Here is a 14,834-nt window from a genome sequence, read left to right on the forward strand (position 1 = left end):
GAGGAGAGGAGAGGAGAGGAGAGGAGAGGAGAGGAGAGGAGAGGAGAGGAGAGGAGAGGAGAGCAACATGAAACCATGAAAACAAGGACTGCATCGTGTCGGTGTGTGAATTTGTCCACAGGACCACAAGAAGCTGCACAGAGCTGGGCTTCATGGAGGAGTGGCACAATAAAGACATTAAAGATGGAAGAAGGTGCTCTCTCATCATGCTGAGGACACCATCCTCACAGTGAAGCATGGTGGTGGCAGCATCATGCTGTGGGGTGGGTTTCATCAGCAGTGACTGAAACAGGAGAACCAGTTAAAGGTCCTGGAATGGTCCAGTCAAAGCCCAGACCTCAGTCCAGCTGAGAACCTCTGGTTGTTGGACACAAGCAGCACCGTCCAACCTGAAGGAGCTGCAGACGTTTGGACATGAAGAACGGACAGAAGGTCCAGGTTAGACGGACCTGAAGAGACCTGATGGACCAGGACCATGGAGACGGACCTGAAGAGACCTGATGGACCAGGACCATGGAGACGGACCTGAAGAGACCTGATGGACCAGGACCATGGAGACGGACCTGAAGGACCTGATCATGTGGTGGGGGAGACAAAGTATTGAGTTTAGGCTGGTGAACAGTTATGCGCCCTCAAGTTTCGTGTTTTTTGATCCCATTTTTTGTTTGTTTCCCAAGAAAATACATTTTGCGTCTTCAAATTGGTAAGTAAGTCGTTTAAATGCTTGCAGACATTTAGTTTGTAAAATGCCCTGACTCCAACTCAGCACACCTCTTTCTGACTGCAGGAACGGGTCAAATCTCTGCAAATGAAAGGGCAGAAGATGATGAATGTTTCTGACTGTAGTGAAAGAGGAAGCACAACTTCTGCGTGGCATAATGACCTCATGCCAAGTCAAAATAGAAGCCCAGATAATTGCCTTTTGACATAAAATATTATCGACTGTCACCGTGTTGATGAAGCCATTTAAACTGTTTGAATTATGAGATTTACCACTCGGGCTTACATTTCTGTCTGTGCCTTGATAAGGTTTGCTTGGCACAGAGATTTTACAACAGAATCTTGTAGTGATCCACGCGACCATCTGCCATTTGTGAAGTAGCTGCTGGCCGGGCTTCATTTGTTGCTTGTTTACTGCGAGTTGCACTGAGATATGAAACATGTTGGTAACGTCTTTATGCGTCAAAAATGTCAAGGTTTGGTTGATGAAATTAATCTCAAGGTTGTTTCAAAGAACTGTTTTCAGACAACAAATGGTTTCATATGAAGAAATGCTGGGATTTGATAAAGCAGAGCGTTTTGGGGGGAGGGAGCCTTACAAACCTAACATTAAAATTTTTGCATTTTTTTAAAAATTAATATTACTTTTAAATTTGTTCTTTAGCTGTGGTGGCCATCTTGAATGATAATGAGTCCAAATCCAATGATTACTTTCTGAGAGTCTCATTAAAATCTGTCCAGTGGTTCATGAGATATTTTTCTAACAGGCAAACAAACACACAGACACCTTCAGAAACACGATCGCCGGCGGGCGAGAACAACTGCATCAACCCAGAATCTCAGCTTCTCTGCTCTTCTCAGCTCCTCCACAGTAAATCTCCCTGATTCAGTGAAAACAGACAGAGTTCCCCGGAGCCTTCTGATCTCTGGCCATTGATTAGGTGATTTTTCTTTTCCTCCAGTTCCTAAAATCACCTCCTTTATTCCCACTAAGTCTCTTCGCCTCACTTCTTACCGTCATAGAACTTCACGGCTCTGTTCCTCGTCCGGCATTTGTCATTTTTTGTCTGTATGACATCTATTCTCCTCCTTTTTTTTTTTTACATTTTTACTTCTCCTTTTGTCTTCCCCCCTCCCCTCCTCCTCCTCCTCCCCTTTGCCTTCCTCTCTTATGATGTATTTAGCATTCAAGGCCTCTCACTGCTGCATCACAGGCCTGTTTGTATCACCAAGCTGCAAAGAGAAAAAAAGATGGGATTCCACGGGGAGGGAGGGAAGTTTCTATATGCCTGCACACTGAAGAAGAATGCAACCACATACACAGAAAGGAGCTGTAAATATTTAAGATTCTCACCTTTAAACACATGTTAGAAACCACAATGATGCATGCATAAACATGTTCAACTGTCCAGGAAAGCCCTCATGTATGCATTGATACACTCAGGACTCAGGACAGACACACCATATATCCATTATTATAAAACATACCATGAACCACTGGAACCCTAACACCCATCCAGTGTTAGGACTGTTATTTAACTATAGCTCACCATCCAAACAATTAACCTCCAGTTGTTTGCATGTCAAATATGAAGGGAAGATTTCCCTAATCTGTGCTCCCCCCTCCCACCCTGCATGAAAAGATGCAGGTCAACAAGCTAATGAAGAGTCCCGGAGTTAAGCACTTAAATCCTCCACTGCTTACATGGAACATCCTGAACATATTCCAATTAAAAGGGAATTATTGCACCATTAAGCATTCAGATTCACAAAGGACTGTGTTTACTAACTGAGTCAAAATCATCTAACAAGGATGGATGAAACGGCTCCATTAACTTTCAATGTCCAAAGGTCTGTTGGCCATGTTGTATTTTTAGAGACAGGGTCTGTGTACTTTGGATGTTTAGCTTTAAGCCCCGCCTACTCGCCAACACACAATCAAGGTATCAGGTGACCTTTTTCTAAAGAATGAAATAACTAAATGCAGCTAAATGAGCATACAGCAGCAAGGCCAGAACTGCAGGAAACAACAAGAGTAAACACCTGAGAAATTATGAGATGTGTTTTTTTTTTTTATTTTACCAAGGCCAATGTTGTTTGTTTAAATAAAGGGGGCGGGGCATAAAAGTGGAGCTGGAACCAGCCAACAAGAGAGGCTGGTTCTGTTCCAGTCAGAGGTCTGTTTAGGAGTCAGACTGATGGTAGAAACTTCTCGTTTCAGGCTCTTCACTGATGACATGAAGTAGGTGTCTTTAATGAGAGATCTCTTATGAATTATAAAAGCAACTGTCAGAGGCTTAAAAAGAACCCAGCACAACTGGAACCCATGAAAAATTCTATTTGGCAGACTTTTATAATTAAAAAACGGTGCTGAGAGCCAATGAAAGGACAAACAGAACCAGAACTGATCCTGTAAAGAGTCTGACCTACACCTGCTTTTCTCTGTGCTCTACAGTCTTCAGCTGAAATGACCTTTAGAGCTGACATATTGATTTTATATCATAATGTCATCAATTTTTGGTTCAAGCTCATATATTCTTAGTTTTATTTTTATTCACTTTGCTTCTTTATTCAAAGAAAGTCAAAGAAATCTATTAAAAACCTTTAAAATGTCAATAATTGCATGTAGAAATAAGACAGCAGACAGTAATGCCACGGGAGAATTCGATGAAGGCTTAACAGTAATAAGAAATAGAGACCATCCAACTGTAAAAACAACATACACAACCCTAAAAAGTAAATAAAATAAACCCTCACAGCAGGCAGAGACAGATGGTTGTGATTAAAAAAACATTGGACCTTAGTGAAGCAAAAAGAGGCGAAGGTGGAGATACTCCACCCCCCGGGCCTAAAGGCATCCACTAATTACCTGTCAATGACACTGAAGAGGAAAATCTGGACGGGCAAATATTGTCCCAAGCTGTCGTCCTCAATGAACCATTCAGTCCAACGATAACACCCGCTGACTCGGGAATTAAGATAAGATGCCATATGTTTGTGTAGTTTAAAGATAATTAGTTCTGAAGCTCTTCTCTGCTAAACAAAGCGACACTCTGATGGTAAAAAGAGTTTAAACACTCGGATAAAGGGATCAGGCAGGACACTAAAAAGATTTAAATTCGAGGTTTGATGTATCAGAAGGTGAATTAAAACCTAATGTCAAATGATCTTCTGTGCTCCCTGGTCTTTATTAGATCCTAAATCAGGACTAACAACCACAACACAAGTCAGCTAAAAGAACTAAACTAAAGTTCCTCATTACTGCGTCCATAGGACTTCAGACAGGTGAGGCTGATCAGATTCACCTGCTTAAACGACTTCAGCAAAGAAAAACTAAAGTCCTGACAGTTTGCTGCCAAGCAGGAAATATATCCATAATTGTTTCTTGCTTTCCATTAAGCTGATATGTGTGATGAAACATTTTAAACGATACGGAGTCCATCATCCTGCAGCGAGAAAGAATATTCACAGACGGGAGAAGCATCCTAACAAGTTCCCCTCAGTCAGGAGAAGTCAAGTCTTTTATAATAATGTCCTTCAGACAGAAAGGACTAATCTGAGACGTTTGACCGTAAAGCTCCTCGTCACATTTAGGAAAAACCAAATGCATCATGGAGGATTTTACAGTAACATAACTGAGCAGAGCTGCTCTGTAAGAGGCGCTGGATGGCCTCCAATCATAATAAATAATAAGAAAACTATCTGTGTAGCACATTATACCAAAATGTAGTCAAAGTGCTTTTAAAAAAGAATCTGACTTAAACTGCAATCTGACTACAAGCATCAATAAAAAGATAGATGTTACAAGAAGAAAAAGAAATAAAAGCAACAACAGAAAGAGTGATCAGATTTCTTCTTAATTACCTGCTGGTGTGTTGAAGCTTACAGCTGAACTGCATCTGCCTGATAGTGAAAACTTTGAGTTTATTGGAAATAAAAGGAAGCTGGAAACACAACAGGAGTGGTTAAAATCCCCATTTCTAAAAATGCAACATAAAAAAACCAGAATATTCTGAATATAATGCCAATGATGTCCTAATTTACAGTTTGGTTTATGTCCAAACCTGCAGTGAAAATTAGCTCAATTACACCCTATATTGACCAAATAACGCTGCTTAAGTCCACCAATAAAACATAGAAACTAAAATAAATTAGACTAAATCTGACCTGCTACAGGGAGAACACCAGGGTGCTGAGCAATCCTGCTTTCAAGGAAAATAATCTCCTTAAACAAAACTAAATTACGTCATATACACAGTTTTGGTTTTTATTTGACAGAACAGGAAAGTCCACATGAAAACTGAAGCTGCAATATGAAAAAATGAAGTCATATTACCTTAAAGAAATGAACATTTTATTGCTTTTATTTATTCTTTTTATTGCTCTTCTGGTACAACGTTGGCATCAATACTACTGATGATTGGATCCACGCCCTCAAAACTCATGGAGATCATATTAATATTTAACTATACAACTATTCCTATTATTATAATATGTAACACTTAAGTTAGGATGTGACATTTATAAACACATTAAAAAGCCGAAACATCAGGAGGTAAAAAGTCCAGATTTTCACCTCCCACCTTTTAGGCGAGATGTTAACACAGCAGGGCCATAATTGTGTGTCTAAATCCAGCTGAAGCCCAAATGGCTTTAAAAAGTGCTGCGGCTCTGCCGGAGTGAGACGGAGAGCAGATCACTCAGCCAGATAATCAGTTCCTCCAGGAGAGAGCAAACAGTTTGTAAAAGATGGAATTAACCCTCTGAAACGGTGACAAACACTCCAACAGTTTCAGAAAACGGAGATTTTCTGATGCGTCGGCGCTTCTCTCAGAGAAAAAGCTGTGTGATGAGATTTACTGTAGAAACGACTTTGGGCTCTAGAAACCAAAACAACAACGGATCTGTTTTAATTAGTTTATAATCATCGTGATCCCATCATCAGAGGAAACTAAAGCAAGTTTTCCTGAGCAGATTCTGTGAGGTCTGGTCTTTGATAAAGAAAAATCTAAAACAAATGAATAAATAAATAACAAGACTGAACACTTGCAAAGCCTGACAGCTGTCAGTAGGAAGTGAAGAAGTTTCTGAGGGGAAACGTATTTCAGGGGTTTATATTCAGCAGCAGAGAGGTTTTTTATTTCCTGAACAGATGCTGAGCAGCTGTGAGACATTTTTATAGGCTTTTAACTATAAACTGTTATTTTTATTGATTTATATGCTTTATGTCACACAATGATGACATTTATTGTGCTCTTTTATTTTAATGCCACCTAAAATAATGTTTGGATTTTGCCCCAGTCGCTGTGCAGGAATGTTAAACGAGGAAGAAAAAAACATGAATGAATGAAAAACGAACGTTAAAAAGAACAACAAATATAAAATAAGAACATCTGAAACACTTTAATAAAAGTAGTTATTCCAGTAATGTTTGTTTCACATCACTGATGTAAAACTCAAAGCAATCAAGTTTTAATTTACAGAATTTACTTAATTCCCATTAAAGGAAGAACATAAATAACCTACAGAGGGAGGGGGGTCACAGTTTATTATAATCTAATCTAATCCTTATAAAACAAATTCAGGCCACAGTTTAGTGATCACTGCCATAAACGGTGTCAAAGGGGGAAAAAAAAGCTAAAATGAGAATTTTTAGCCAAGCTAAGAGCGTTTATTTTCTGTATTATGATTAATGTGGACGTTCTCGCCACCTAGTGGCACGGTGTGGGTACTTCAGCGTTTTTGTTTGAACCATTTGGACTGCGACTTTTTTTAAAATGTGTTTAAAAGAAGCTCTCCTTTCATGGGAAGCTGAAAAAAACTGGAGAACATGGAGATCTGAAAGCAAGTGTAGTTTTAAAGAAGTTAGAAGTTAAAACAAAAATTATCCACTGATTATAACACGGTAAAGATCATTTTTACATTTCAGGACAGGACACAGTTCTGTAGTTTATACTGAAGAGGATTCAGGTTTACTAAAATAAAATAGAGTAAGAGTAAAGTTCAGAGGAAGGTGTTGAAGAGGAGAAATGGTGAATATGTTAAACTGGGAGCGTGTTTGAATGGATGTGATGGTTAACGAGCTGCAGAGCTGAGCTGTTAAACTGAGCAGTGTTAGACAAGCTGACTGATGACTCACTCGGGAGTGTGTGTGTGTGTGTGTGTGTGTGTGTGAGCAATCTGAGCAGTTCTATCTGTGCTCCTGGTAATTGATGCCCAGTGTTTTTATCTTGCAAAAAATTCACCCTCTGAACCACCGTGTTGCAGAAACTGTGGATCCTCGAGCTTTGTGTCGTCAGCGTCTCGTCTGAAGCTGCTTTAAATCCACACAAACATGTGGCTGTTTCTGGTTTTTATCAGATGGATGTTCTGGTTTCAGAGAGCAGAATGATGCTGAGGAACTGAAATCATGCTTTAAATAAAGGATGGGTTTAGAGCCTCAAGCCTCAGAACAATGTATGAGATCGATATTCATGCCAAAAAGGTTGATCTTTTTTATTTACACTACCTTTATCAGCCGCAGCTGAAAGACGAGGGTGGGTGATAATGTTTCTGCCCATGTCTGTGTGTTTATTGTGATCTGTTGATTCTAAAAGCTGATCAGCTGCAGACTCACATCCAATGAGTTTCATTAAAATACCTCCACTGCTTCATGAGATATTTTGCTAACAGAGAAAAGGCCTTTGTTCATCCTTCGGCTGAGAAACAGAAAGAAAACTTTGATGTTTTCAAAAAGATGATATGAAGTAAGAAACTCTGAAGTTCAGCCCATCGTTTATATTTACACTTAGGAAAAAGCCAGACTGAATCTGTTTGACGCTAAAAATCTGTTTTTTAAAGATGCATAGAGTCTACGGCTTTCTGACAAATAGATCATTTAATATTTTGGTTTTGATGATGAGTTTTAAAATCCTGTCAAGACTCAGAGGAGCGAGCAGAGTCAACATGTCAGCCGTGATCAAAATGACATTTTTACTTGCCTCATTATCTCAGTAAGTTTTTCTCTAACTTTGCTAAACTTCTGCAAAAAAACATGGAGTTTGTAAATGTTTTTCAGTTTTTATTTATCAAACAAAGCCATCAGGCATGCATCTAAAATATTTATGAAGCAGCAACTCAACAGATTTACACAGTTATAAAAACCTTCAGCCACAAAAACGATCAAAAATCCAAAGAGCCTCGGTCCGAACGTTACATCTGATCCACGTTTTAATTAAAGGTCATTTAACTTTTACTCATTCTGACTGAAAGTTCTTTAAATTTATTCACTTTAACAGAGAAGAACACAAGTTCAAACAAACTGAAGTGAATAACTCAACAAAATACAGAGAATATGCACAAATAACTGAATACTTTGTAGTGTTTTATGAATGTTTTGTTTTATTATTTGTAGGTTTTTTTACTCTGCCTTTTGACTGGACTGCTGTCTTCTTTAGGTTTGATGTTTACCTTTCAGAGTCTGTTTCTACCAGTTTCCTTTTTTATTTTACGACACAAGTTACAAGAAAATGAATTTCGTTGCACTGAATGATACATGAGACAGAGACAGAAGAGAGGAGAAAAACTTTTCTCTCTCTTTTATATGGAAGAGTGATGGAGGAAGAATAAAGACTGTAACAAACAGAAAAGGTGTAAATTGGGAGTAAAGTGTATAATTTGCTGTCTACAGACAGATGTCTTCATCTATCTGAGACACAACTGGTGGAGCTAACAGAAGAAGTCTTCTCCATCCCCACAACGATCACAGGATGATCCACGGAAAACCAGTAAAATCAAACCAGACAAAGTTGGAAAGTTAATTTTATAAAGTCTACCAGCTCTTATACGTGGCGACATATTAGAGTTCTGTTCTCAACATCTTAACTTTGCCTGTTTGATGATATGAGAATAAACCAAAAGGGGAAAGAAAAAGCTGTCTCTAACAGAAGACACCATTCCTGACCCTCGGTGTAATGTCTGTAGATTTTAGCTGAAAGCAGGTGACCCGTTTTCCAAAGTTCCCCACCTCTTGTTTATTTGCTCCTTACCTTGCTGAGCTGACGGGCTGGAGAGTGACTGCTGTTGACAGGCTGGCATTTAAAGCTGAGCGAGGACTGGCTGTGAGCGAGCGGCGAGGCGGCAGATGTATGAGGCTGCTGCAGCACGGTGCAGGATAAACCCAGGAAGTTTGATGGCTGCATCAGAAAGGCCTCCAGAGCGATGTTAGCAGATACCTGAGGAACGCAGGAGATAAGGGATGAAGGATTGCAAAGGAGAAAAAAGAAAAGCAGAGATTTTAATAACACTCATTTAACAGATACTGAATAGCTCAGAGCATAAAATGGGCTGTAGCAAGACAAAACAATGGGACGAAGCAATTTATCTCTCTCCTGTTATTACTGGGAGCCACATCATCTTCTCATTCTTCTCAAACAAAAGAAGATGATAAAACTGAGAGACAGTTAGTAATACAATTAAACTTTGCTCCACTGACTGAGTGCAGCTTTAAGTTTGGGTGTCAGTGTTTACAGCGGGCTGGAGAATTAACCTCACACCCCCGCCCCATATCCCATAATATTACTTCTATTTGATGCCTTTAAAAGCTGGAAATCAGGCCATACCTTAGAAATGCCTCGACCGTCTTCAGTTAGAGCCAAGTCAGCGATGCGTTCAACGCACTGAACAATCCGAGTGCACGCCCGGGCCTCGTTCTGAGCCATCCATAAGACGTGCTCCTCCACCAGCATCATGTTGCTGGCTACGTCTGAGATGTAGTCCCCCAGCTGAGAAAACACAAAGCTCCACTTCAATGCTGCCTTCATTCATTAAAGAAAGATTTCATTTAGATTACCAACTCCAACAGGGGATAATCGCTTCTCTGGGATGGCGGGCCACTATTTACTTACAGTACGTTTTCTTATTGCTTCGTTTGACTCTTCTTTATTGGCTGAATGAGGCCGGTCTCACAGGTATTGTCCTAGAAGTGATAAAGCTCTAAGAATCTTCTAATATCTCCTCCCAAGTCACCTATGGGGAGTAATTATTAAAAAGCTAATACAGATTCCTTTCACTTACGGGCGAAACATTGTTCTCCTTAAAAAACCTGACAACGTGACGTAAATGCCTCAGAATGCCTCTGATCACAGTTTATTTGGGGTGAAAATGAGACAGAGAGATGCTCAGCTGCTCAGGTCCATTGAGAAGAAATGATCTGAAGTTGTCTGAAATCGATTGGAGAAATACAGTCAGAGTTCAGCCTGTTAGCTTATAGTAGCGTCTCACTGATCTGGGACTGTTGGAGACTCAAAACTGTCAGAAAGAGTCTGATTTTCCATTAGCCTCACTGAATTAACAGTGTGTTTGCACCAAGTGAGGAGCCATTTATTGAATATCTCTGCTTATTTTTGTGAAACTGTACTTTCAGCTGTGCACATTATGTTGTTGTCCACATCGTACCCACCCCAGGATTAAGATCTGATTTATTCTGCTGGAGTACATTTTAAATATGAAGACAGGTCAATGTCTGATGAGCTGGACATTCGGGTCAGATGTTCAGATGTTTCTATCAGCTCCAACATTCCTGAAACGGGTTCCAGACACCAGTGACCACTTCCCAACTATTTTAGGAGAAAATCTTTTGTAGAAATGCTTTGAACAAATTCAAAATTCAAGCAACAAAACTGTGAGCTTCTGCAAGCCTCATGAGGAGACTGAAATCCCCATGAATGTTTCCAGCCTCCCTGGTCCTCAACAGTCTGCTGCCAGCTTCAGATCACTAACTCCACCCGAGCCACATGTTCTGATGTTGGTTTCTTTTGGTTTGGGTTTAATTTCAAGCATTATTTAAAACAAAAAATAATGGCTGAAAGGTGATAATAGGAGATATAAAGCTTCAGTGTCTGCACATTGGACCCCCTAATTAAAACTTCTGTTGGTTAAAGTTTATTGTTTTTTTTTATTATTATTTTGTGTCATGGGTAAATAAAATCCTTGTTAAATAAAGTAACTGTTGCAGGTTTCTCTCACTTGTCTCTGTTTGTCCAGCAGCCGTGTCAGCCTCTCCACCAGGTGGGTGACGAAGATGACATCCATCACATCAGTGAAGTGCACCGCCCTGCTGGTGACGGACACTAACTGCTGGCCGAACGGCTGAGCGTTGGTGGCGTTGATGGGGATCTGAAAAATGAAGCAACATTGGCCACAATGTGTCAGCAATAATCTGTTTAAACATAAAAGATCATTTTAGGTTTATAGTATATGGACAAATGTAGCAAATGTTAAGATTTCTGTAAAATTTACAGACATGAAAATACTTTCAGGGAAGAATTATTGCTGCTGCTAAATTCTGTATAAAATGATCAAGATGTCAAACTGAATAATACATGTTGGGTTTTAGGTGCCATCTACACTTAAAGAATGTTTGTTTCTTCATTTATACTTTCTCTGTTCAAAAACAATTAAAACAGTTCAATGTTGCATCACCAGGTGGCAATAATGTTCACATACTGACAAGACTTTTTTTTTTTTCCTGCGTACCTTTGAGTTATTAGTAATTTCAGCAAATAATCAAATTTTACTGGCAACAATAAACAACAAAAAAACAATAAACAGTAAAATCAGATCGATTGTTGTTTTGGTTTTCAGGTCACAAAGTGTCAGACGTGCAGAACGAGCTGCTACATCAGTGGTCCCCAACATTTAACTTTAGTTTTAGCACATAAAAAATAACAAAAAAAGAGGTGCAAAATGGTTATGTTCCTAAATAAAATACCTGCAGACCAATGTGTTAAAAATGTTTATATATTTTTTTAATTAAAGTTATTTCTGTGCCTCCTGGTACCAAATGACCCATGGACTGGTCCCGCTATCTTTGTCTCTTTAAAGCTCCACATGGACCAAGCATGGTTTTAGAAATTTAAACTTCTCTGATCAAAGGCTCAATGTGTATGTGGACAGGAAGTGCAAACTTGTTTTTTATTTGAAGTATTCCATGCAGAAGGAGCCTTAGAGGATGTAGATCCTGCACCGGTTCTCCATTCGACGTGGTACCTGCGTGAGCTCGTGCAACATGCGAGTCATTTCGCTCGCGTACGGACACTGAGTGTAGTCGTCCTCGGCCCATCGCCCAGCTCGGTCACATTGACGCCACGCCTTCTTCTCCTTCTGGCCGGAGGGATGAGGAGCGCCGGCAGAACCAGAAGCTGCAGGAGCACAAGGCAGGAAGGCCAGAATCCCAGCTAATGTCTTTGGCCACCTGCCACAAATAAATAAATCAATAAAAATCCAAACATGCACCAGATGGTAATTTCATACTCCCCTTACGCACCAAAACATTAATTTGCATAACTCGTTTGCAGCTGAATCTGTTTTTTTTTGTTAGATTCTGATACTTGACTGTGAAAATGTGCAGCTTCACTTTTAAATTCTGATTTAATTTGATTTATTTATCAACTTTATTATTAAACTTTTTGCTGTTCTTCTCAATGAAAGAATACAATGAAAACAAATAAAACTAGACTTATTAAGGTGATTTCCTTTACCAAAACTAAACATAATCATCTAAACTCTGACTGGGTTTCATCATTTTTAAAAACAGGCGGCCCACCTGGGCCCAACGTCAGGAATGCCACCGCGCTCCACCTCAGCCTCTCCAAACGAACATGGACCTATCACACTCTGTCAGATATTATATGTTAGCCTCACTGATGTATTATTTAAAGATGCACCACAGAATAAGAAAGCAAATGTCAGTGAATAGATCTAAAATAAAGGAATTACTGCTGCCTGTTCCACTCAAAGTGGAAACTCAGCATTAGTGTTTTTAATGACATTGAAAAGTTCAATAAAGTCTCATCTGAAGCAAGAAATGAGACTTTCTCAATAATGTCATTATGGACCAGAACCCAGAGCTGCTTTACCGACCAACCTTTGAGAAGACTTAGTGTTTTTATAGACACATGGGTAATTTTAATTTGCCTATAACTGTTTCAGTAAAATCAAGCTTCTTTGAGAGAAGCAGCAGATAAAAAGATTCTTGGTTCTGCTGCAGAATGAAGAGCTGTTTGGAGCTGATTGAAAGAGTCTAAAATCAGAGGGAGGCCGACCGTGTGTGTTTTGGTTTTTCTGCTGACGGCAACTGAAAAAAAAATCCTCCTCCAGAAAAAAGTCAAGTAATGCTTAAAGTAGAAAGCCTTTTGAGTTAATCTAAATTAAAATAAAAGCCTGGCACTTTGGAGGGTAGTAATCTGTTCTGAGATTAGAGACCTGCCATCCTGCTGCTCCCCTCCCTATTCTTCTTTATTCCTCCCTTTCATTCCCTTCAAGCTGCTGCTGCAGCTACTTGGTAATAAATGGCATTAATTTTGCCCCCAACAAAAAAAAGGGGGCTCATTTTCCAGCCCATTACTCCAACACTCCGTCAGAAACAAAGCCTCGGTGCTTCTGAAAGTGGGCTGTAAAAGTCCAGGAGTTACAAGACAACAACACACCCACAGGGCAGGGGAGGTGTGTGTGTGTGTGTGTGTGTGTGTGTGTGTGTGTGTGTGTGTGTGTGTGTGTGTGTGTGTGTGTGTGTGTGTGTGAGGGGGTCAACACAAGGGCTCAGGCCACACACAGAGGGGCTGCATGTGTTCCTTTTTTATCAAACCTTCGTCATGAAGCTGAACTACCNCAACAACACACCCACAGGGCAGGGGAGGTGTGTGTGTGTGTGTGTGTGTGTGTGTGTGTGTGTGTGTGTGTGTGTGTGTGTGTGTGTGTGTGTGTTTGTGTGTGAGGGGGTCAACACAAGGGCTCAGGCCACACACAGAGGGGCTGCATGTGTTCCTTTTTTATCAAACCTTCGTCATGAAGCTGAACTACCGTGAGTCAGCTTTGAAAACATCCCTGTTTCCAGCAGCATCAGACTCCTGGGTCCAGATTCTGACGGATTCAGGGACTCAGGCAGAACCAGTCTCAGGCTGAATAAAATCAGCCTTAAGTACCTCAGCTGGACCGTACATGGACAAAAATAACAGAGTGCTCAGATTATATTATTACATTTTTGACAGCACAATCTCCAGTTGCTGGTATTTTTGGTGAAATAAGTTATAGTGAGGTTAAACCACAGACTTATTTTGAAGGAGACCTCCTGGTATCACTTTTGAAAACTAGCGATTACTGTCCATCACAATTAATTATACAGTCAGCACACTAAAGATTCTATTTTTACATTTAGATGTTTTGTAACCTCTTTTTAAGGATGTGAAAAAAACCCAGTTTAAGGAAAAGTTTGTACCGTCCTGATCCCACGCTCATCTTTGTGTGATTGACAGATACCGCGTTAGCTTTTCTTTTCGTTTGCTTTTTCTTCTGACAAAAACTTAAAAAATCATGGTGAGATGTCGCAGTCACATTTGGTAAACATTTAATACAGCTGGCAATTTTTCTTAAGTGTGAACTTCCCAAAAGGTTTGGCTCCAGATCAGGATAAAAAACTCATATCTGTCAAGCACAAGGGTGGAGGGCTCATGGTTTGGGCTTTTTTTACAACTTGGTTTGCTGTCACTGATTTCAACCTGACCTCCTCAGAAGCTTTGGTGACACTGGATCATCCAAAGAACAACATTTACAAGTTCAGCAGCAAAAAGGAAAAGAAAGAAAAGAATTGTTCTGTTGTGACAGAAACACCTAAATGGGATTAAAATCCTGTGGTTGGATTTTAGAAAAGAAGTGGATAAATAAATGGCCACAGATGAAGTTTGGTGGGATCCCAGTTTTGATCTTTGTCTAATTAAACCCTGGTTGACAGGAGGACTGGGCAGCCTGGCAGAACAGTGGTTCGCAGCATCAGCATCCTGGGTTCAGATCTCTGTGTCGAGGCTTCTTCCTCCACATTTTTCTCCAAAATCTAATTAGTGATTCTAAATTGGTCCTAGAGAGACCTGTCCAGAGTGAACACTGCCTCTCATCTATTAAATGCTGAACTCAAACAGGAATATACAAATACAGAGGATGGAGGGGGGGAGGGGGGGATGGGTGGATGGATGGATGGATGGATGGATGGATGATGGATGGATGGATGGATGATGGATGGATGGATGGATGATGGATGGATGGATGGATGGATGGATGATGGATGGATGGATGGATGCATG

General features: G+C 40.1%; 1 protein-coding gene across 1 annotated transcript in view; it reads right to left on the bottom strand.

Moving 5' to 3' along the window:
- LOC108246565 (adhesion G protein-coupled receptor A3) overlaps nucleotides 1–14,834 on the bottom strand; it is a 160,467-nt gene that overhangs the window by 102,972 nt on the left and 42,661 nt on the right. Inside the window, exons 9-12 of the mRNA XM_017434185.2 lie at nucleotides 11,749–11,953; nucleotides 10,726–10,875; nucleotides 9,321–9,482; nucleotides 8,748–8,933 (exon numbers count right to left, since the gene is read on the bottom strand). Of these exons, the coding sequence (XP_017289674.1) occupies nucleotides 8,748–8,933; nucleotides 9,321–9,482; nucleotides 10,726–10,875; nucleotides 11,749–11,953 (703 nt within the window). The remainder of the gene's footprint in view (nucleotides 1–8,747; nucleotides 8,934–9,320; nucleotides 9,483–10,725; nucleotides 10,876–11,748; nucleotides 11,954–14,834) is intronic.

Source organism: Kryptolebias marmoratus, linkage group LG22, assembly GCF_001649575.2.
Source record: "Kryptolebias marmoratus isolate JLee-2015 linkage group LG22, ASM164957v2, whole genome shotgun sequence".
Classification (NCBI taxonomy): Eukaryota; Metazoa; Chordata; class Actinopteri; order Cyprinodontiformes; family Rivulidae; genus Kryptolebias; species Kryptolebias marmoratus.